This window comes from Centruroides vittatus, unplaced genomic scaffold, assembly GCF_030686945.1.
Source record: "Centruroides vittatus isolate TY-2023 unplaced genomic scaffold, ASM3068694v2 contig_934, whole genome shotgun sequence".
NCBI classification, from domain to species: domain Eukaryota; kingdom Metazoa; phylum Arthropoda; class Arachnida; order Scorpiones; family Buthidae; genus Centruroides; species Centruroides vittatus.
Genome location: NW_027122619.1, coordinates 185,735 through 211,625, shown reverse-complemented (window position 1 = coordinate 211,625; position 25,891 = coordinate 185,735). Strand labels below are relative to the sequence as shown.

The 25,891-nt window shown below is 28.6% G+C and overlaps 1 protein-coding gene and 1 long non-coding RNA gene across 3 annotated transcripts in view; both read right to left on the bottom strand.

The window, feature by feature from the left end:
• LOC136984849 (membralin-like) overlaps positions 1-25,891 on the bottom strand; it is a 98,685-nt gene that overhangs the window by 54,866 nt on the left and 17,928 nt on the right. For both annotated transcript variants that reach the window (XM_067281990.1, XM_067281991.1), the window contains exons 4-7: positions 23,384-23,852; positions 16,977-17,087; positions 7,778-7,900; positions 7,607-7,707 (exon numbers count right to left, since the gene is read on the bottom strand). In XM_067281990.1, the coding sequence (XP_067138091.1) occupies positions 7,607-7,707; positions 7,778-7,900; positions 16,977-17,087; positions 23,384-23,852 (804 nt within the window). The remainder of the gene's footprint in view (positions 1-7,606; positions 7,708-7,777; positions 7,901-16,976; positions 17,088-23,383; positions 23,853-25,891) is intronic.
• On the bottom strand, positions 24,426-24,643 carry LOC136984852 (uncharacterized). Its single transcript, XR_010882253.1, has 2 exons — positions 24,580-24,643; positions 24,426-24,510 (listed from the first exon to the last, which is right to left on the bottom strand). It is a non-coding gene; the product is annotated as an uncharacterized lncRNA (long non-coding RNA).

Sequence of the window (25,891 nt, the reverse complement as noted above, 5' to 3'; positions counted from 1 at the left end):
ATGTTGGAGACAAATTGTAATCTTTTTCCTTACCATAAGTTTATCACTTATAAAAGTAATAAAATTTTTTGGTAAAGTAAATTCCAGATGTTCACCATATTATATATCAAACATTTGCACACCTGAGGTGGTCACTAAATTACCTGGGGTTTATTGTTTTGACCATACTCCCTATCCAGTGCTGTCCATTAACTATTCACATCAGTCACTTCATCATCTACTGTAGTCAGTGCATCTTACTATTCTACCATGTTACACTCTGCTATGTTATATTACCTTGATATTGAAATAAAATTGATTTTACAGATGAAAAAAATTTTTTTTATATAATTTCTGCATATGAGGTGTTCCATCTAAGAAGTTTTCTAGAGTGTATTTCATTACACAGCAGACACAAAATACCTCATTTTTTTAATTTTTTATACCACACACATTAAAAATAAAAAGTATTTTCAAAAATATCATTTCCTTTATAAAATGATTTGTAATAATATATGCATTTAAACATTGAGTCATTAGCACATTAATAAATAAGTCAGAAAGAGAAACAAAGACAATAAAAAACATTCTACAACAAAATGCTTTGTAATGTAATAGTCCATATTAATTGGTAACAAAAGAAATATGTCTACTTTCTCATAAAAGTTACACAGCAGTACCCATTTATTAAAATCTTAGGAATTATCATTATTCGTCTAATGTTATTAGAATTACAATGTCTGAAAACATAAAAGTTAAGATAAGCTTTAAAGTTTCATTTATTATAATCAGAATTTTGGTTATAGTTATCTTCATGTAAATAAGTATTTTTAAATTGCCTTTTCATATTATCAGCCTTAACACATGGCTGATAATGTACATACAATTGTTATCAGTTTTAACCAGTGGTTACATATTTATCATTTTAATCATTATTCATTTACACTATAGTAATTTAAATTATTGGCATTTCTTACTTCAGTTATATACTGGATGAATTACTACTAATTAATAACTAATAAATTTTCAAATTATACATTCTTTTAAAAATTGTTTTAACATTCCTTTTTATTATCAGAATTAATAAAACTAAGTCCACTAAATGTTGTCTTATTTACTTACTATGCTGATTGTTATCAGTCCTAAAGTGATTATAATAAATGAATTCCATTGTATACGTTGCTTTTGTCTGTATAGTACTTTCTCCTTTCTTTTTTGGATGGAAATATAATTTATAAAGTTGTTACATAGCTTTATTTATATGGTTTACATTCTGATTGTTTACTTTAAATTAAGAAAACCACTTATTAAATTTCATAGAGAATAAATTACTATTTCAGTTAAATTTAATTAAATGAAAGTTATTTTGAACTCAAATATAACTTGTAATTCAAATGACATAGGAAATGATAAACAAGATCCCTGAAATTGGTCAAACTTTTCTCAGAGACCGTTGTAAAATTCTCATTCAGTATGCTTTACAGAATTCATGTTAAGACCAAGATGTAAACAAACATGACTACTGGGAAGCATGCAATTCCTTGTTCTGTTATCAAATCTTACATTTTGTCACTATCATTCACATATCAAAAATGCACCTTGTTGCCACAACCAGATAATATATCATTTTATTAGTGGACATGTTCAATAGTAGAAATGTGCCCACTGGAAAACAGATTTTGTTTATATTGCAACAGCTTGGACCTTTAAAAATTAATCATTATTAAAAGTTATATTTACATCAATAATTAGTTTTCTAGGTGGTAGTGATCTTCGAACAGCCACTGCTAAAGTATTGCCTTAGTAGAAATACAAAATGAGTATCTGATGATAAACTTGTTGTCATATTTCACAAGGAAAATTCATTCATGAGTATTTACAATAACAGATGAAAAGAAATATTAGTAGTTAACATAAATTATATATTTGCCAAACTACCATCAATAATATTTGTAGGTTCTTCCATCCTCTACAGTATCAACAACCTTTTTATTTATTTAATGACTCTCTTGATGAGTATGCTAATGTTAACTAATATTAAAACATTTATTATTAACATGTGTAGTTTATACTTTTGTGAATATTATGTATTCAAAATTTTTAGATTGTCAAATGAGTGTCACTTTGGTTCTCAAATCATTTTGTAATCACTTAAATACAGTACAAAGATGATAGTTTTAAACTTTCTTTGCCTTGAAATGTTTATGTCCAAATGTGGAACAACACTGTCCAGTTGTGTATCACTCTGATCAACAATTGGATGATTTACTGTTTTTGAAAAGTTAAGTTTTCTGGAAAACCCATTTTTATTACTAACAAAATAGTAGCTTCAAAAGTTGGGCAATGAACAGTGTTGTGGCAGTGTATAATCAGATTTTTTTCCCTATAGTTTGAATTCATAATAAATAATTGCAAATGAAAATGTCCAGATATTGAATGATCTCCCCTAATGATTAACTTTCATTTTACATCATTAATCATACAATCTAAAACATTAAAAATTAAACGAAATTATTTTTTAATTATTATATGTGATTGTAATAATATAGGCAGTTAAGTATTATATTGATTAAAGAGTAAATTGTTATATTTATTAGTAAAAACTAATTATGCATTATTAAGTTTAATAAACTTGAAACCTTAAATATTTTATTTGCAATTTTCATGGATATTTTGGTATTTTGGCTACATTTTTGAGAATATTTAAAATACATGAACTATACTTTAATAGAAAATGCCAAAATCAAATATAAACCTATATTAACTTCATGCTGTTGCTTTTTGTATATTAAAATTTTCATTAATAAACTAGTTTACGAAACTCTCTAAAAAAATATTATAATAGTAAAATCACGATAAACTTATTTACGGTGAAAGTTATAATACCAATTTTTCTTGAGAATTATTTTTCATTAAAAAGACATTTAAGATTAACCTGAAAATTATTATTAACAAATAATTTAAATACAGTCAAACCTGTTTTTATGCAGTCTTTTTTTGTGCGATTTTTTAATGCAAATTTTTAATTTGTGCGGTTTTTTTTGTGCGATTTTTTATTTGCGCGGTATAGTTGGCGACTAGTCTCGTGCGATTCGTCATGTCTCATGTTGACTTATTATAGCTAAATAAACTTATTATAGCATAAATGAACTTATTATAGTAATATTATTGCATGAATATGCGAAAAATGAAATAATTTATTTTTTAAGTCAAAAAAACAGCACCTGGACAAAAATATGTAAAACAGACGATAGACGAGACGATGCAGTCAAGTGCTGACATCTGTTGTCAATAAATTCTATTTTGTACGGTTTTGAATTATTTTCTATGTGAGACTTTTTTTATGCTGTCCCTATTGACCGCATAAAAAAAATATTTTTTTAATTCTGTTGCAAAAACTATTTTTTATAGCCACTCGTGAAGTTTCGTGCGATTTTTTTATGCGTTTTTTTATGCAGTTCCTATCCACCGCATAAAAACAGGTTTGACTGTATTTGCTGATCTGTTAAAAAAAAACTAACCATATAATTTTTAAAGTTTGATGGAATGATAAAAAGGTTGGTATTCAGGTTTTTTCATTCCATCAAACTCTAATGACCCTAGAAGGTAATAAAACAGCAGCATTTAAGTTGCTTATAAAGCATGTTCACACCCACTGCTCCCATGGTAAAGATACAGTGCAGTGCAGGAGATAAACTTTATAATTTTTAATTTTCTTTACATAATAGTTTAATAATATAATACATTATAGAGCATTTATATTGCTTTACATACAGTTGGTATATCTGACAAACAACAATTTTTTAAAATTTAAACAAAACACTATTGTTTTCCTATTGTGTACAGGCACAATGAAGTGACATTTTTCTCAACACTAGGCTAGTTGAATCTTTTATTTAGTTAGAACGTTTTTTCCATACATCAACGTTTCGGGCATCAGCCCCTCTTCAGCTAACTAAATATATAAAATATTTTACAGGACACAAATAAAAATCAGAAAACTCACATAAATACTTTGTAAACCATACCTCACCTCAGCATGGATATTACACACACAACAGAAATTAGACGACGCTTAGGCTTTTAACATTCTCGATATCAGTTTTTTATCATAATTTTAACCCTACAGGTCTAAAACAGAACTTTTTCTACATTTACTTACTTAAATAAAATAAACTCTGTAAACTTTAAAAACCAAAAAACCTACGAATTCCAAAAGGATGTTTTACCACCTCATCTACCAATCTGACAATTCTCATATAGCGCTGTGTTCTGTAAGTTACACTATTGACAAACCAATCGGCAACCATTTGAAAAACATTAAGGAAATCACAAAAATTTTTTTAAAATTTTTAAAATTACAATAGATCACTATTTATCTTAAAATTTACTCTGCATATTTTCTTTTTATCTAATTTACATATGACAGCAATACAGAACATTGTTCATTAAATAATTTGTTTTTTACCATTCTATTATTATAAATTGTAATAATCAATACATTTCATTATAATATTTTCAACCAATTGTTATGAATTTTAACACTGAAGTTTTTATTTATACAGCCTTGGTTTTTATTTCGTAATATTTCAATACTTTCTTTAAATTTTCTATCATAAATCCGTTTTTCTTTATGTAAAATTTGTATATTGGACTGATTTATATTACAATTATTGATTACACAATGATCATAAAAAGCGGAATTAAGACGACTATATTTTAAATCGGATATGTGTTCTTTAACCCGTATTTTTAATGGTCTTTTTGTTTCACCTATATAAAAACTGTTATTCTTACAAGTACAGGGTATTTTATAGACAACATTTTTAATTTCATTTTTACCTCTATGTTATTTGTTGAACGCTGTTTCTTATTTAATCTGGTTATTAAATTTGTATAATTTGGTGCAAGCTGTATGTTATTTTTCCTAAGTTCTTTATTAATTTTTTCATGTACATATTTTATATATGGAAAGCTTAAGTATTTAATTTTCTTTTCTGCATCTGTTTTAGAAGAAAAAACATACTAATAGTATATAATGAAGCTGAAATAGCAATAGACAAGATAGAAAAATTAATTAATGGTATCCATGATGAAATCAAGTTTACTATAGAAAAAGAAAAAACCGATAACAGCATAGCATACTTAGACATAATGATTAAACGAAAAGATAGAAAATTGATACTTGAACCTTTTAGAAAACAATGTTCAGTTAACAAGACATTGAATTATCGTTCGAATATTCCTTTACATATTAAAAAGAATATTTTTTATATGGAATATACAAATATACTTAGTAGAACCAGTGAACAAGAAACAAATCAGAAATATATAAATGGTGTAATATCCATGCTGAGGTGAGGTATGGTTTACAAAGTATTTATGTGAGTTTTCTGATTTTTATTTGTGTCCTGTAAAATATTTTATATATTTAGTTAGCTGAAGAGGGGCTGATGCCCGAAACGTTGATGTATGGAAAAAACGTTCTAACTAAATAAAAGATTCAACTAGCCTAGTGTTGAGAAAAATGTCACTTCATTGTGCCTGTACACAATAAGCAAATACAACACGGTTTCAACAACATCAACTATTGTTTTCCATTATCATTATATTATTATGTGAATAAACTATACATTTTATTATTTTAAACAATTACATTATATTTTAAATGCAGAAACATTTGTCTATCCTCAGGATGTGCTTGTGAAACTACAATATGCTTTAATGAATATTTTTGTTTTTAAATACAAACTATTCTAATTATAGTCACTCTTTAAAGCTGTCATTATTAAAGTTATTACTTCCTCTGCTTCAAATTACAATGTTTAGTTTGCACTTATTTATATAGCAACAATTTTTTTTCAAATGAAAAGATTATTTTATTGTCTGTTTCATAAAGACATATTTTTCTTTGGTTTATCTTTGATCTGAAATGGCACTAAAACACAATTTCTAAAGTTATCTTAAAACTGAATGAATCTGTACTATAGTATAGTGTAAATAGAAATGTGACTTTAGATAATATTTATATTCATATATTAAATCTAATTTAAAATGTTGTTTGATTCTATAAGGTTTGAAGTCTTTGTTTTATTTTTAAGAATTGTACAGAAAGATGAAGTTAAACTAAAACAGGCTGAAAACATTCCTAATGTGTAAATAATGATTTGGCTACCTGGAAAAGCAGTTTTCATTTCTATTTCTTATGATAATGTTGATAAAGTTGTTATATGGTAATTTAAACCAGGCGTTTTCATGTATAATTTTTTTCATAGAAAATTTTTGAAGTTATTATTTACCATTTAAAACCTGTAGAACTGCGCAATAATATTACAATATCTAACTTTTATATTTATCTAGTTAAATGTTATTTTCCATTTAGAAAGCTATTCTATATAAAGCTATTTAAAAATAAAATAATAATTTTGTTAACAACAGCATTATAATGTTGCAACAAACTCAAAGTATAATTCATTATTCTTGTTTAACATTTACTATGCAAGTAAAATGAATATTTGAGGAACTGCTTCAAGGCTAGTTAATTACTTATTTTGCTGTGTATTGATATTTATTTACTTGCATCAATAATATACTATTGTATCATCTCACCACACATATTCCATTTGGTATCAATGATTTCAAGTATTTTAAACATTATATAAAAACAAATTGACTATAAAATGTGTGTGTCACCTTTTGAGCAATTTTGCAAGTAGAAGCTTCAAGACATATATATCATGCAATGTAATAATGCAATATTTCTAAAATAATTTTAAGATTAAATTTAGTTTCAAATTTCAAAACGAATTAACTTTAACAATTTGTCATCATATAAATATAATACAATTCAAATTAATGCTTTCAAACTGAAGAAAAAGTATGCATTGAAATATGAATTAACTTTTATTTACTTTATATACATGAGTAATGATGATAAACAAGAGGTAATTGCTCCAAACAACAATAATGCCGCAATAAAATCATAAAATTAAACTTAAAATTATCAATGAAACATAGTATAAAACATAAAAATATACCCAATGAATAAAAACACTGGAATAAAAACTACATATTACAAATTAAAACTGCAAATAAAAACCACAAGTAAAGCAATAAATAAAATTATATCAAATCTAGATACTAAAAAATCAGTGTATCATGTTTTTTACATAATCTTTTGTATTTAATAAAATCTAAATGAAAGTAATCCTCTACCAGACACATGGCATTAATTGCCCAGAAATTATAACAAAGTCAATGAGTCTGAGTCTTGATATGGTAATAATAGTATAGGATAAATGACATAATTTGTTAAGAGAAAAACTAATGGTTCAGTTTAAAAGCTATATATTTTCAAACACATAGTTTTTAAATTTAAAATTAAATATTTTCCTGAAATTAATTTTAAGAAAGTATTTAATTCTTTCTACTGAATATGTAAATGTGGCTACAATTTAAATCAAATCCAAATTTTATTACAAATATAAATGAACTGACTTTTTAAGCTACTATTATATCCTGAAAAATCTTGGTCTGGTATACATTTGTATATATGATTTATAAACTGTTCTCAAAATTGTTTTCTTAATATAAATATTTAAAATTGTAAAAAGATGTCAATACTTACAAAGACCAACATGAAAAAAGCAGCTGTTAAATATGATGAATGGGTCATCCACATATTGACAAACTGATAATGCTCACCAGTAACAACATTTCTTACATAACCTTATAAATTTAGGCAATACAAATCAATTAATATAATGTTTTAAAAAGTGAAATAAATTTGCTTACTTACCATTACTTTCCTCTTTCTCTGCAAGATTTTTCAAACTTGACATTAAAATATCATCATAACCAACAAATTCATTCAAAAGAAAGCGGCTGAACCAGTTACCAAAGCATTTGTCTTCATTTGGATCTATATTCAAAAATATTATTATTAAACTAAAATTTAATCCACATTTTTAAAGCTGACAAGCAAAAATTATTGTGATATCATCACAATGCCAAGTTGTAATTTTTAATCATATTTTTAATTTAACCAAACAATTTCTGTAATTAATTGCACTATAAATGTCACACCTTTAAAAAATCCAGCAATAAAATTTCTTAAAGGTGTGATTTTTTTGTTATAATCTATCCATCCACAGTTGATACAAAATATATGGATATAAATGTGCTATTATTAATGATTAGATATTAAGTAATTTGGTATTAGAGGTAGATGTTAGGTGCCATCACATATCTAAATTAATAATTATAATTTTTAATAATTTATTACATACTTTAGAACCATCTGAAAGAAAAGAACTAGCCCAGTGCAGGACTTGAACCCACAACCTCTGCTTACTGTGCAGTGCACTTGCCAGTTACGCCACTCAGACCTCTGAGCAATTCTTCACTTCCAGATGTATTTAAACTTTAGATTTGTGGTTACTCACAGTGCCAGCTGGGGACGATGACTCCTACACCCACAACCTAAGTATATACCTCCACTGTAGCACTCAGCTGGTTATTGATGATTATATATATATATATATAATCTTTTCCCAAAACCCGATACATTGATATGTAACAAAACAATCACCATAATTAATTGAGCTATATATTTATAACATGATTAATTACAGCAATCATTTAGTTGAGTATCAATGTATCAGGCTTTGGAAAATTTATTGTTTTTAATTTATTTAATTTAAAACATATTTTATAGTCTTGTTCTCAAATTAGTAGTGTTTTGCCTGTGTACTGTACATCATACTTTTCCCGATAACAACAGTGTCTTGCTGATCATCTGTATGACTCTGTTCTGGGAATAATTTTTGAACTGAAATTGCATGACTTCTGGTCTAGACCAGAAGTTTGTACATAGTTAATCATGGCCTCCCCATAAGTTTTTCATATCTGCTCTCAACTTATATCTATCTAACATTGTTCTTGAAATTAAGGAAGGGCAGATAGACAGATGGATGACAGTGGAAATTTACAGGTCAACACTTTTTTCAAATTGCAACCCATACATTATCAAAATTATTATTATTATTATTATTTTGAACTGTTTTGAACTGAAACATGGATTTTTAATAATTATAAGAATTCATTACAAAATAAATACATTATTTGTTGTAGTAATTAGATTTATTAACATAAAAATATACATAGTTCATTGATACAAAGTAGATTAAAAAGTAAAACATTTTTAAAATACACATATTTCAAGTATGGGTATCCCTCATATAAAATGGTAGTTAGGTTCTGAAAAGTGTCTTGTTATGAAAACGAAACAGAGGGCTAATGCAAAATATAAGGTTAGGTTCCAAAAATTAGCAAAAGTATACTATTCTTTTTCATTACTAAGAGAAATATGTTTATTAAAGCTATCAATAATTAATAATAATCACAATTAAAAGTATGTATGACACATTAATATTAATTTTAGTTAAACAAGAGCATTTTCTTTTTACAAAGTATCATCATCATCTAAGCTTTTTTAATATTAGGTTGGGGAAAAAGAAATCCATTATTTTGTTGCTAGATGGCTGTAGTAATATATATCTCGTAAAGTATTGATCAAACAAGTTCAGACTTGTGCTCATTGGAAAAGTGACATTCCGTACTAAAAAAAATTCTGTTACAGTTTTTTGATTGGTCGATTTAGTTGTGAGTTATAGGGTGTAAAAGATGGAAGTTACCAAAGAGAAAATTTGGTATGTTTTACAATTTTGCTTTGATAAAGGCGAAAATGCAAGCCTGGTGGCTGAAATTGTGAATGATGTTTATGGTCCCAATACTGTCACAGCCAATTATGCACAATTTTGGTTTCGTCGATTCCATTCTGGTAATTTCAATGTTAAAGATGAACCTCGCATAGGTAGGCCTGTCATTAAAAATGTCAATAAAATCATGGAAATGATTGAAATGGGCCAGCATGTTAGCAGTTGTAGCATCGCCCAGGAGCTAAAGATTGACCACAAAACAGTTTTAAACTATCTGCTTAAAGCTGGATTCAAAAAGAAGCTTGATGTTTGGGTGCCACACGAATTGACGCAAAAAACATGATGGATCGAATTTCCATCTGCGAAGCCTTGGCCAAATGGAACGAAATCAACCTATTTCTTAAATGGATGGTGACTGGGGATGAGAAATGGGTCACATATGACAATATTGTGCGAAAACAAGTGTGGTCAAAGCGCAGTGAAGCGGCTCAAACGGTGGCCAAACCAGGAATAATGGCCAGGAAGGTTTTGCTGTGCATTTGGTGGGACTGTAAAAGAATCATCTACTATGAGCTGCTTCCATATGGTCAAACATTAAATTCGGACCTCTACTGTCAACAATTAAACCATTGGAAGCTAGCGATTGACCAGAAGCGGCCAGAATTGGCCAACAGGAGAGGTGTTGTTTTTCATCAGGACAACGCCAGGCCACACACGTCTATAGTGACTCGCCAGAAACTCCGGGAGCTTGGTTGGGAAGTTTTGATGCATCCACCTTATAGTCCGGACCTGGCACCAAGCAATTACCATCTTTTTTTATCATTGCAAAACTTCCTTAGTGATAAAAAATTGGCATCAAGAGAAGATTGTGAAAATCGCTTAGTTGAGTTTTTTGCCAATAGGGACCAGGGCTTCTATGAGAAAGGCATTAAGAAGTTACCTTAAAATGGCAACAAATTATAAAACAAAACGGTGCATATTTGACCTAAATCGGGCAATCTGAACCACGTTAAATAAAGTCTTGAAATAAACGTAAAAATAATAGATTTCTTTTTCCCCAACCCAATATATAATTTGTCAAATATATAATCATATATTAATAGTAACAATTATTTACATTAAGTTTAAAAACTAAATAGTAGGGTATTTTTCATGTTTTCAAATTATAAGGAATAATTAAGAGAAAATTAAAAAATAAATTGCTTTTGAATCATTTTGTAATAGAAAAATATTAGTAATGTCAATGCTTATGTTTTCATTATTGTAAGAAATTTTATATTGAAATCCTTAATTTCAGAAAATGTTAAACATACATTTGGAGAAAATTTACTTGTTAATCTAGCAACTTTTATCTAATCTGAAATTACATTTATGATGATGTCTGCATTAAACATAAGTATTAGCATTAGCACACCCTTTTAATACATGGTTTTTGCTCTTAGTTTAATTTAACTACTTTTATAAAATAACTATTTTTTTTTTTTAAACTATGACTGTTAAACCATATAGCATGTTGTTATAAAGCAAATGCACAATTCTGAAGTAAGCATTCAAAATGGCATCTAGAGTTAATAAAAGCCTGTACATCTATCTTAATTATTGTGTGTTACTGTATGATATGTTCTCTCAAGCAACCTTTTATGGTCACTCCTAAGAATTAAAACGAGAACAAGAGACAATCAAGTACAAATTTAAAATATTTAAATTTGTACTTGATTGCCTCTTGTGTGTTTTATCACTACTGTAATGAGTAAACTACTGTAAAGTCTAGTACTTCATAATTTACATTACAAAAAAAAAATCATTTTTGTTTAAAATGCGTTTTCTATCATTAAAAATAAATGTACAAAATTATGGATTCAATCAAATACAGGAGCTCCCCTACTTATGAGCATTCAACTTATGAACAATTTGACCATATGTCTAAAATTTAAATGGGGTATTGAAGTCAGTCTTTGACCAGTAATAAATAATTAATGTGCAATTGTTTCTATTGCATATCATCATTCTTTGTTTTTGCACAAATTCTGACATTCCACTGCTGCACATGAGGTGGCATTGAAGTTTGTAACATTAGACTAATGGTGTTTATCATTATTGTTTGCAATTTTTATAAATTTTTATGATTAATGCATTAAAAATGTGTCCAAAACATAATAGTAAATCTAACAGTGGAGATAAATGCAAGCAGTGTCACTGTTTTACCATGAAAACTAAATTTGGCATTATAAAATTAAGTGTGTTAGGTAAAAGTAACTGCATTTGAAACATCCACTACTAAGCAGTAGCAAGTGGATAAACAAGTATAATGTATTCTATTAAGAACGTTGAAGGATCAAACACTAACAATACTTGATGATTCTATGTACAAATGTACTTTCTATGTTAGTTTTCAACTTACAGTAATACCTTGAAAACCTAACCTGTTTGTAAGTAGGGGAGCACCTGAAATAATTTATCCATTCCTCAGATTCATTCATAGTATATTATGTTAACTCCAACCAATGACAACAGGTTTAATATGGTGAACAGAGACACTACACATTGGGATTTCCACATCATATTTTACTTGTGTTGTTATTTTAAATGAACTATTGATTTTACTGTACTGTACCTTTGTGACAAACTCTGTTCTGTGTTCTTGCTGAATAAGTAAGTGAATGTATTCTTGGACAAAAAATGAAAGATATAGATGGAACAATTACAGTAAAAAGAAGTGTGAAAAACAAAAAGCCACAAGTTTCAGGAAGACAAAGAAAATAGAAGAAACAGACGATTGACTCAAGTGGTACAAAAATATACTTTTTACAGACTTCCTGATAATGTAATTGAAGAACATGAAATTTATTATGAGTGTTTAGGACAAAAAATTTCCATGCAACTTATACATGTACACATTTAAAAAGCAGATTCTGTTCTTCCTACTCCTTTCAAATTGTTATAAACTGTATTTTTTAATGATAAAGCCACAAAAAAACTACTTTAGTATTCTTTTCTCCAGGAATATTATTTTGTCCATTGTCTCTTCATTCAAAAAATGATTTTTACAACTGATTCCTTCAAAACATGTTTTGTCTGAGATAAAAATCATTTTTTAAACAGTTTACCTACCTCAATATTTCTAAATTAACAATTTAGGTTTTGTATGTATATATATACCGTATGTACAGTATATTATACATACAGTATATATATTCTTGAAACTTCTATGATAGATCATTTGTGTATACCTTTATAATCAGTCAATAAAATTTTCAATATGGATTATACATCATATGTCATTATCTAGCCATAACAAAATTTTATTCAGTTAGTGTCTTCATTATAGTTTTTGGTAAACACTTGGAGATTAGGCTAGTAATTTACAGAATAATTAAAATTATTTCAGTTTGCTATAAATATAAATGTTATATTACAAATGAAATATCAAATAATAACTATTGAATCAACTCTACTTTGAATCAATTAAATTTATTAAAATAACATTTACCTAATAATTTCAAAACTTTTGTGTCTTTATATTAAGAATGTTTTTTTTTTTCAAAACAAGATTCATATCTTTGATGACATATGCCATAACTTTATTTGAGCAAACTTTGAGCTGACTGTATTGCAAATCATTTATTTATTATACTTTAAGACTAATTAATTATTTTAATTATTGTTGAAGTGTTTTTATATGAATATTAACTAAAGCTAAATTTTTCAAATGCCAATTGATATTTCATTTATTTACAAAACTTTACTTATTCTTACAAGATTCAAAGGCACTCCATCAGCTGAACAATTTTACTGATATTGTTGAAATTCTTTCTAATAGTTTCAACAATATGCATTTATAAAAAACAGCCTCATTAATCGATTTAAAAAAGCCAAAGACCTTTACAATAATTTATGGAAAATGACTTAATAAAAAAGTTCTCCTTGAATTGAAAGATATCAATATAAACTATTAATGTTACAAATAAAACATAGTCCTAATGTTTTCTAGATGTTTGTTATATCAGCCAGAACATTACAAAAAACATACTACATTTTTTCTCATTAATTATATCAAATGTTCTTGTTATCATAACTGTTTAACAATTGAGAATTAATAAGAATAGTTATTTAAGCTTTGTCTTTTTAGTATATTGGTAAATATTTTTATGTCATTCTTTTCCCGTGAATCTAATATTCCTATCTTTAATAAATTAAAACCTTTCAAATTTATTTCATACAGATGATATAAAATTATTCATTCTCTTATTGGCAACAACATAAGTTATTGGGTTGTTCGGAAAGTTCGTAGCGATTTTTAAGAGAAATAAAAGAAATTGTTTTAATACTAAAAATATACTTTTATTCCATTATGTATGCGCCATTGTTTTTAATGACGTGTTGCCATCTATGGGGCAGCTTCATGATACCCTCTTCGTAGAACTTTCCAGTTTTTTCCGCGAAAAACTGAGCCACGTGGTTTTTGCAAGCTTCCAAAGTATCAAAGTTTTTATCGTGAAGGGAATTTTGTAGAGAACGGAACAAATGGTAGTCCGACGGGGCAAGGTTGGGTGAGTAAGGGGGGTGGGGTAAAACATCCCAGCCTAGTTCCAATAATTTTTGGCGTGTTCGTAAAGACGTGCGAGGTCTGGCATTATCTTGGTGAAACACAATGCCTTTTCTATTGGCCAGTTCCGGACATTTTTCTTTAATTGCCATGTTCAGCTTATCCAATTGGGAACAATACTTATCAGAATCAATTGTTTGATTCTGTGGAAGCAGCTCATAGTACAGGATTCCTTTCCAATCCCACCAGACAGTGAGCATGACCTTCTTTGGATGAAGACCGGCCTTTGGAGTTTTTAATGGTGATTCATTTTTCTTACCCCACGATCGTTTTCGGCTGATGTTGTTATAAATGATCCACTTTTCATCACCTGTCACTAAACGCTTCAGAAAAGGGTCATTTTCATTTCGTCTTTCAAGAGAATCACAAATGGAGATGCGATCCAGTAAGTTTTTTTCCGTTAAGTTGTGAGGTATCCAAATGTCATAAGGATTCACGTATCCGAGCTTCTTTAGATGTTGAAATACAGTACTATTTGATGACTTCACTATGTCTGCAATCTCTCGAGTTGTGTAATGAGGGTTTTCATCCAATAATGCTTTGATCTGGTCCTCTTCAATAACAGGAGGTCTTCCTGAGCGAGGAGCATCTTCAAGGCTGAAATTACCTGTTTTAAATTTTGCAAACCACTTTCGAACAGTTGATTCTGATACAGCACTCCCACCATAAACATCACATATCTTTTTTGCTGTTTGTACAGCATTTTTGCGTTTACGAAAAAAGAAAAGAAACAAGTGTCGATAATGCACGTTGTTCGCATCCATTTTTGCAATGAGCCAAATTAAACGCTATTTGAATAATCTTAACGGTTTTTTTGTAACGGACGCGTCTCAAGGTCATTTATCGTAATATTCATTGGTTTGTACAATTCTAATCATTTTTGCGTCAATCGGTGTCTCAACTGTCGGCTATCAAAAATCGCTACGAACTTTCCGAACAACCCAATAGATACGTTTTAGCAATACAGTGGTGCCTTGTACTTTAAATTTAATTCATTCCAGGAGGCCATTCAAGTCGGAAGCAATTTTTCCATTTAGAAATAATGAAAGTGAATTAATCTATTCCCAGACCCTAAAGAATACCTATTTGGATAAACTTAAAACAGCAAATACACATAATTTAAAGTTAAAATAACATTATAAAATGACCTAATAATAAATTTAAACACAAAAACAATAAATAAAATATATAAATACTGTATAATCAAATGAAAATTGTATTTATTGGTCACACACATTGACTTCCACATCTTAAACATGGCTGCCATGTATGTACCACTTTCATGCTTCGTGATAACTCCCTTTTTCATCTGAATCATCAATATTACAACCTTCCTCTTATTTGTTAGCTTCATTGCTTTCACACACTTCTCAGATGCCATTATTAATAAGTGAAGGTGATAATGGGTTGGACAAAATTTTGCATATTGTTAATAGCTGTTGTTATTTAACATAGATGTGTAATTTAATTATTTAATGCGTTATTGCTAATTTGAGATTGCATTCTTTGTTTAGAAGCTTATTTTACACCTTGAGTGCATTTTTTTACTGCTTATGCAGTTTGAAGCATATTTTCATCAAATTTAACATTTATACTCTGAAGTGTTTAAAGTTAGTCATTTGAAGTGGGGGTACCACTGTAATCAATTATCTTCCAATTCATATTCATAAAACTAAAAAAAAAATTCTAATTTCTTAAATGATCTAAATAAAACCCAAATTTCCTGAAATAATAATCCTACTTAAATTATAGATTCCCAATGTACCTTAGACTTATATATAATTGTTAATAAAAATTTACATAGAACTAAAATAAATCAACTAAAAGTTTTTTTTCACATGAGAATTACTTATTAAACTAAAAGTAAGCAAATTTACATAAAAAATTATTTAATTATATGAAGAAAAATGATCAACACTATCCCACTGTTTAATAGAAGTGATTATTGCCTAAATAAAATACATTATTTTATTGCAAAAATATAATGGATGTTGTTTTTATATATTCCATTTAATCATATTAACCTTTTATTAATATAGTTAAGTTTATTTAAATCTTTAATATAGTAATATATTAATAATTTGTTTAAATATTGATCATATATATAATTATGTTAAACAAAAAGCTGAATTTTTAACTCATTGCAATTACTATATCAAATACCTTTTAAAAAAACTAAATCTGTCAAATTTGCACTCTTAGAGTATCTGCAGAAGCAAATAGGCTTAAAAATAATGTGAAAAAATTAAGTTTTCTTAATATGTTATAGGTTTGTTGTGTTTTTTGTTATTTATCTACTTAATAAAAACAAATTTTTATAAAATCAAACTATTATTGTTGAAGTTGATATTAAATCAGAGTTGTTTACAATAATTACATATATAATTATTTAATTAAATGCTTTTATTTGATTTTGAAAGTTGCTGTTTATAAATATGAAAATGTATAAATACAGCCACTTCCAAAATCAAATAACCATATATAGGTAATCATCATAATGATGTTTATTTCAGCACTGAGTATTTATGTCTTTTAGTCTAAAGTATGCAATTTTTGCAATTATTCAAATACTTCATATAAGATATTTTAATATAATTTAGAAAATGAGAAATTAGATCTATAAAAATGTGCTTTGATGTCAAAAAACATACACATAAAAAAATTATACTTACTTAGACTGACAATTTTAATCGGAATATTCAATCTTTGTCTAGTACTTGGAGAAAGTTTCAAAAGACCATATTCTAAGGAATATTCAACTATGTACTCTTCTTGAGGCCAAACTATAAATTAAAAATCAAAAGTTAAATTATTTTCCTGTTAAATAAAAATTTTTATAAGCACAAATTTTAACAGATTTTTAAACTTAATATTCACAAAAATTCACAATTCTTATTCACAAAAAATATCAAAATTAAAATATCAATGAAAATTCGGTTAATGTGAGCCTAGGTATACAAAATGGTCGCGCTTCCGGTAACCTCGATGGCAAGTGTTTTTAGAAAAGAAATGTAGATGGCACTGATAGTAATGATGCCTTCGTATGCAAATATCCATCAAAAAATTCCGTTCAGGAAACATGAGGAATAATGTGAATTTCCGAATTTTGGTTACGATGTAGACGGATTATGTACGTTGTTAATTTTTTAAAAGTGTCTGTGTTTTTTTCAAAGTTTGTACAATTTACTCGAAGTCTAAAGTTATTGAGGAGGAAAGTTTGTCAATGGTAATTAACATGATAAACATGTCATTAATGTGTTTAAAGCGTGTTAAATGTCATAAAAGTGTATTAAAGGTGTGTTAACATTGTGTGAAGTAAAAATTTTGTAAAAATTTATATGTGGTTCAAATTTGCGTTTAAAGTGTGTAAATGTGTTTAAAAGTGTGCAAATGTGTGTTAAACGTGTTTAAAAGTGTGCAAATGTGAGCTAAATGTGTTTAAACGTGTTTTAAATGTGCATTTATAGTGTGTAAATGTGTTAAATGTGTTTAAAAGTGTGCAAATGTGTGTTAAACGTGTTAAATTTGTCATAACCAAGTATATGTAATAGTGATTTCCAACACGAAAGACAACGTGAATGACACATGGAAGGCTAGGTGGCAGTGGATCGCAGGTGCCAACCTCTATGGAGACGCTGCCTATCGTAGATGAAAAGTCGAGAGATGTGAATCGTAAGACTGCAGTTTTTAAGAGGAGTAAAATTTATGTACAATACAGGCAAATTTTGTTCGAACCACTGATGTATAGAATCTCGTAATTCACTTCGTCCATGCTTCAATTGAATTTATAGGTAGTATGATGACTTTTTAATTTTTCGTTTCTGGTCCAAGAGTAGGAAAAGTAACCAAAAGCAGGGGAAAAAGTAAGTAGCAAATTTACGTTTTAAAAATGTTTTAGTTTTAAAAAAGATTAAATATAGGCACGTTTATGTTATTGTTGATGGTCGCCAGCTTGTTTGCACATTTGCGTGTGCAAACAAGATGGCGACCGGAAGCGCCGCCATTTTGTATACCTAGGCTCACATTAACCAAAAATTGATAAAACAATTTTAATCAACACCTTAACTTTATTATTTTTATTTAATTTAGAAATGAAATTTTGATAAAATTTTACCTACGTGCACTGTCATGGCAGCGGTCATGACTGTTCGTGCTGATTGTTTAATGTCACTAGTTATTGATATGTGTGTACAAGAACTACCATGAATGAATAACTAGTGACGTTATACAATTGGCAGCCTTCTGGTGCTCCCCTCCGGGAGGAGTCCGTTGGAAGAATGAATTGCAACTACCACCATGATGGTGCACGTAGGTAAAATTCTACTGAAATTTTTAATGATTATTTCATTATATTAATCAATAGATAATTTAATATAAATTATCTATTGAAGTAAAATCAAATGAGAAATAAATAATAAATTTAATCTTTTTCCTTTTTAATTATTATTTTAAATGCACTGCCTGACAGAAAATGCCATACCATAAAGATGTGAACACAATGCCATGCAAATTGCAGGGTTATGCTATGTGAGTTATGCAAATAATTGCATTTCGAGGCCAATCACATGAAAGGCATGGATAATATAAGGAGATAACCAGCACATAAAGCCATTAGCTGAAATATCATCATGATATTGAAAAATGAGTTGTTTTGCTGATATTGTGTCTGGCAAAGAAGCAAGGAGTGCTAATACCTTTGTGGTGTTATTGTACTCAATTTTGTCTAACAGGAATTCACGAGAGGTCTCATCATGGGCCTTTGTACTACAAGTTGGTCCTTGTACCACATTGCAGAAGAAATGAAACATGATGCCACCAATGTCAGTCACATTTGGAGGCACTGCTCCCAGGAAGGAAAAGTGCAATGTTGTAGGAAGACCAAAGTACAGAAATGGATGTCTAAGTGCACAGATTAACATATCCAATGCCATGCTGTAATGGACCCATAGTCCAGAATGGGCTATGGGTCCACTATTGCAGGCTATACAAGGAACTTTGGATACTCCAACATTGACATGGATGATATCACACCAATTGGATGTGACAGGTTTGATGTCCAGCTGTCCTTTGCAACATCTACCCTTAACAGTAAACCAATGTCATCACTGCTCATAATAGTATCATACCAGAACTGTGTGGGATGCCAAATGGAACAGTGTGGTGTTCAGTGATGAATCACATTTCTGTCTCATTAATGACAATTGCCACATGAGAGTCTAAAGGCAATGTAGCCATCATGAAAGATCCCTCTGCCATTTTTGAGTGTCATCAATATGGAGTTGTGGTTTGGGGTACTATCAGCATCAATAGCCACTCACTTCTAATATGCATTACATGCACATTGATGACATGTCACTGTGTACAGGTGTTGCTATGGCCTGTGGCATTACCGTATGTACAAGTCATCCCCAAATGCACTTTCCCAACAGGGTAACACCTGACAACATATATAATAGCTCATATCAGTCAGAATGCTTTGCAAGGTTTGTAACTGCTTCTTTGGCAGGCATAATCCCCAATCTCTCCAATCAAGAATATGTGGGACATGTCTGAACATTGGGTGAATACCCTTCCAACTCTATGAAACAAAGGTGATTTGTGGATTCAGATCAACACCACATGATCCACAATACCTTAGGATATTAAGTGAACCCTCAATGAATCAACACCACATTGAGTTCAACAAGGTATCATTCAAAATGGAAGCCTTACTCCCTATTGATCATCCTGTATATTCAGCCACTGGAGCCTTGTATTTATGCAAACAGTAAATCATATGTTTGCATACAGCACTTACTTACCTATCTGTGAGTGCAATGTTGTCTGTTTTTGAGCTTTCCTTCATGGTGTGTCACTTTCTCTGTCAGACAGTGTATTTTCTTTCTCAATATATCAATTTCAATATTTCCTATTTAACAAGTATTTCATAAAAGAAATTTTAAAATGCAATTTCATTTAAAATGGTAGATTTTAGAAAAAATATAGAAAGTAAACTCACGCCAAAGTTGTATATACTTCTGATAAACAGCACTGAGTTCAGCACGTAAATTCTTCTTTTTACTGCAAGCACTTTTGACGAAATTACGTTCGTCGTCTTCAGGCGAATAAGGAAGGAACAAATTTGAAAGTGGCACGTGCCGAACGTTCCAAACCGATAACGGAAAATTTTCATTGGCGAATTTTTAAAAATAATATATTCTTTTAGCGTTCGGTAACTTCGCCGGTTCGAAGGAGGTTTTAAATCGGCGCGACTGATGGCGCATGCGCTGAAAAGCACACGCGCTAAATTTGTGACTGTCGGCGCGGCTGATGGCGCATTAGCGCTGTAAGCTTTTCAGCGCATGCGCCATCAGCGCGCCGATTTAAAATCTCCTTCGAACCGGCGAAGTTACCGAACGCTAAAAGAATATATTATTTTTAAAAATTCGCCAATGAAAATTTTCCGTTATCGGTTTGGAACGTTCGGCACGTGCCACTTTCAAATTTGTTCCTTCCTTATTCGCCTGAAGACGACGAACGTAATTTCGTCGAAAGTGCTTGCAGTAAAAAGAAGAATTTACGTTAATGCTGAACTCAGTGCTGTTTATCAGAAGTATAAATGGTAGATTTTACATTAAAATTATTACAGACAGATACTAGTATGCATTAAAAATATAAAAATACTAAAAGCATTAAATTATCTTATGGAATAAATACTTAGAATAAATTTGGGTACATATTTTTTATATCTAACAATCCAAAAAACAATTATTATTGACTTCCTTTGGAATTTAAATTGTGAAGAGTGGCTCATCAATCTTGTGATGTTTGTTTTTAATGATAATTGTTTCAGAGACAATGAAAACTTTTCAAAAGATAAAGGATAGAGCTGTTTTTTGTGTTTCGTGTATTCATTCCTGATGAGGGCCTCTGAAAGACAGTCGAAAACGTTTGAACATTAAATTTTATTTGTTCATAATATGCTAAAATTCACATTTAGGTGTCAAGTTGTTGGTTTAGACGGTGTCTTTATAGGCTCTTGTATTGGACCAAAAATAGTTGATTTATGTACAAACACAGTGTACAACTTTATTTATAACCTTAAAGGATATTATTTTATAATAGAATAATAGATACATTGATGATAGTTTAATCATTTATGACTCTTTTAACTAGCCCACAAATTTTTGACTGTACAAATAATATACATCTGAATATAATAATCAAATAAACTTTCTAGACATACCTACTTTTATAAAACTTGGTTCTCTGAAATTTAGTAAATAATGAAACCTTATAATATTAAGAACATTATAAACTAATACTCTGGAGCTCTGATGTATATGAAAAAGAATATTTTTAATATATACTGTACATAAGAAAAATTAAAATGAGAACTAGTGACTGTGGGAAACAAACAGAAGAAATAATAGAAATCTGCAATATTTTAAATTTAAATGGTTATTCTAAACAACTAATTAACAACTTGCTTAACAATTTCACAATGAATAAACAAATTAATACCAAAGAACTAATTTATATTGAAGTTTCATATGTACATAATTTATTCAAAAACGTTCAAAAACTTTTCAGACCACTTGGTATTGCTTTAGCATTTAGTCATCTACACAATACAATAATTAAAGTTAAATAATAATTTTGATAATACAAAAAATAAAAAAGATATAGATTTATTAACCAATAATGTAATATATAAATTTTCTTGCAGTTGTTAACTGCCTTTCTATTATGTTGGAGAAACAGTAAAACAACTGAAAAACAGGCTGAAAGAACATATTCGTAAAATAAAATATAATTATACAAATTCTGCCATCACTGTCCACTGTGTTAAAGCCAATTGTCAGATTTTACTAAAGTATTCAAATACTATTTAAAAAATGGCATAAACATTTAAAAAGTTATAAAAGTTCCAAGAGATTTTAAAATAAATTTAAATGATGGTTTTATTTTAAGTGAAATCTGGCAACATGCATTAATCTAATCAGAAAAGTCCATTAAAGTAAACCACTATTTAGCACTTCCATCCAATATATTGACTTTACTTACTTTATTAAAAGTGTAGAAAAAGTCAATCAGTGGTTTATATACACATTCTATAACTTTTATAATTGATTTTATTTTTAATTTAAAAAAACTTTTTGAAAATATTTTTATCTTTTATCCTTTTTATTTATTTAATTTTATCTATAAATATCTATTAAATCAAATAATTTATGCAGGTAATTATTTATTTGTTGGTTTTAACCTCCTTTTTTTAAACTTATTTTTAATTCTTTTAATTTTTTTAAAACATTTATTGTTTTACAAATCACAATAATTTTAAGTGATTTTATTTACCAGATTTTAATTTTTCAAACTTTTCAGAAGTTTTTTTAATCTCTGGAATATCTTACATAGGTAAAACATTACTTGCGGTCCTGGCGTAGATTACGGCGAGCTTCATTGGTTACGATGGATTGCATTGTCCCGGGCCTGTTCTTGGCTACAGTAAGTGGGAAGACATTTGTACCCAATTGTCCCAATGTTGCTCTCGTTGTTTCACAGGATGGCACAAGAGAATACATGCATAACACGTGTGTCACACATTTGTCAAAATTCCCAACAAACAATGCATGCATAAATCTCTCACTAGTGCCTGTTTGTAGAAACACTGTCACCATTTTGTATTTTATTTTGACTTGGTTCTCAGTCCCCTGACTACCTACAAGTCTGGTTTTTTTTATGTGTGCATGATTTCGGCACCAAATACTCTATGCAAATTGCAACTCTTAATTTGTACTCCTTCACTGTCCTACTTCTAAGGTGTCCAGCTGTTGTCAGCAGCAAAATTTTATAAACAAGACATAGTCTCGTCAATAAGTGTTGCCCAAAATTCAAGATAGACAGAAAGCACAGAAGTATCATGTAACACAGGAATCATGTAAAAAAACTACAATGATCAATATAAACATTTCAATAATAAAAAGATCTTTCAAGTAAACTTTCAAAAATTCAATGAAATATTAAATTGAAAATAATTTTATTGTAACAACTCTATGTTTACAACAATTCAATATATCTTTTTTTTGACTAAACTTACCTGTTCTGGCTAATTTTTCAAATTCTGACACAGAATATTTCAGAGGTTGTTGGTAATTTTCCTCAAAGGAGTATAAAAGTTCTTCCTTACTATCAATTGTAGAATTTTCTGTTTGTTCTAAACTAAGATCTTCTTCAGACTGTGGAAATTGTTCTTGTAGTTTTGATATTTCACTATGTGAATACTGTTTGTTATTTACATCAGTATTTGAATTTTTTTCATCTATTTCAATGTTTAACGACTTATAATGATTTAAATCCGACGATGTTAAATCAAGTTTATCTTCTATTTGCGTATCTTGTTCGTTAATAATCATTTTTTCAGATGAATATTTATTTCCATTATGAACTATTTTTACCCGGAGAATACCACCACGTGGCCAATCTTGATATAGATGATCCAAGCAATTTATTGGCGTTCTAATAAAACAAGTATGAATATATCCTAGCACCAGAAGAGATAATAAAGCCTGCATAAAAGTGATATTATTATTATTTTATTTCAAATTAGAAAATATTATTATATAAATAATTATCAATGTTATTAATTAATTTTAATAACGATAATATTCAATTTTAATTTTCTTCTCTTATGCAGAACAAAACTATATTTTTATTATATTTTATTATTCTATATTTTAATGTATATAAGTTATGTACCAAGGACCAGATTTGTTTGTATGCATATGAAAGTGTTTGTTTTTTCCTTAAATGCTTCATTATTGAAACCTTGATATAAGCATGATTTGGATCCAATTAAATCAAATTAAGGTTTTCTGATACTACATATTTTATATGCATTTTTAAAAATACTTTTAAAATATGTATGTGTGATTTTTACTGCATATTTTGCAGATTTGACCATTTTAGGAACTAAACATTGCAACTATCTTTGCTTTCTTTCTATTGTTTACACCAGCAACAGTCCAAAACAGAATTCTTATAACAGGACTGTCACTGATGTAAATGATGGAAAGAAAGCAATGATATTCACAATGTTTTTATATTTTTTAAAAATTAAATACCGTTGGCTAAGATTTTAAATACAGTAGAGTCCCGTACAACGTGCAAATAAAGCAAGCAACAACCCTTGAATTTTGTCAATCAGAGGTATATGTTTTTTTTCAACTTATAGGCCAAGGTTTAAACTTTCAATTTATGTTTATGTTAATATATGTTATTTATGTTTTTTTCAACTTATAGGCCAAGGTTTAAACTTTCATAAATCATGTGATAATGCAGGTTTCAATAACGCAATTTCTATAATACATAACAAATCCCCTGCGTTGTACGAGACTCTACTGTATTTACTTTAAGTGTATAAGTGTTTTATAAACTTTATAGCTTGTTTGCATGATTGCAAGTGCTATTTTTTCAAATTATCTACAGTCCATTTCTGCTATCTGTACAGTGAATATTTTGTTCATGTACAATTCATGTGAGAAATATCACTCTACCATCCAATTATAGATGATCACATAATATTCAAATGTTTTAAATTTGAACCATTTAACTCACATTCTTTTAAAGTTTCACAGATGAGCACATTTTGCATTGCCATAGAAATCTTTCTTTTTCAAATTTTCAAAACAGTTTGAATGAACTTAATTAAAATTATTGTAAATATTTATTAATTTAATAACATTAAATCTTTCAAAAAAATTCTGTAAATATAATGTTTAATTAAATATAAGAAAGATCATTTCTTGTTATGTAGTCAAACTTCTGCATATGGAACATGCACAAAAAAGATTACATTATGTCAAGTTTAATTCGACCAAGAATAAGGGATAAAACAGCAAAAAATAATGTTGAATTACTAAAAAATATGTACAGTAGTTTGGATTCTAGACATTTAAAACAAATGGAAAAATTCTTAATTATAATGTATGCCACAAATCATTCCTGCTAAAAAATGGTTTCAAGTACCTCAGCATACTGAAACATCTTTACTTCAGCACAACATGAAGCATCAAAACAAGCCAAAACATCAACTGATAGAAGTTTTAATACAAATAGAAATTCTATTTGTACTAAAACTAACTTTAATAGAGTTAGAGTTAATAGAGTTCTTCACATCATTTGGAAATGAAACATTATCATAAACTTCAATACTAAATCTATAATTAGTTAATAACTTAATATGAGCATTTATGCATTTTTCCAGTGCTCATTTAATAAGGGCTCTAACCAATCAATATAGTGGTTTTATTGTATGTCTTAGAAATTTGCATTTATTAATGCTTACGTATTCTTTTGTTACATTTTTATATATTTTTTGTTATTTTTTGCTTTATGTTAGTTATTCAATATTTTATTTTGTTTGTACCTTATTTAATTTTGAATTTGAATTTTTGTATTCCATGGATGGAATTTTAATTTCAAATGTATTCCAAGCCTGAAGATGGCCTGTGAATCAGGCTGAAAACGTTTGTTTGTTGCAAATAAATATATTTTTTCTCGGCAAGAGTAAGGTGTTAAGTACGTATATCTATAATGATTTGCTGAG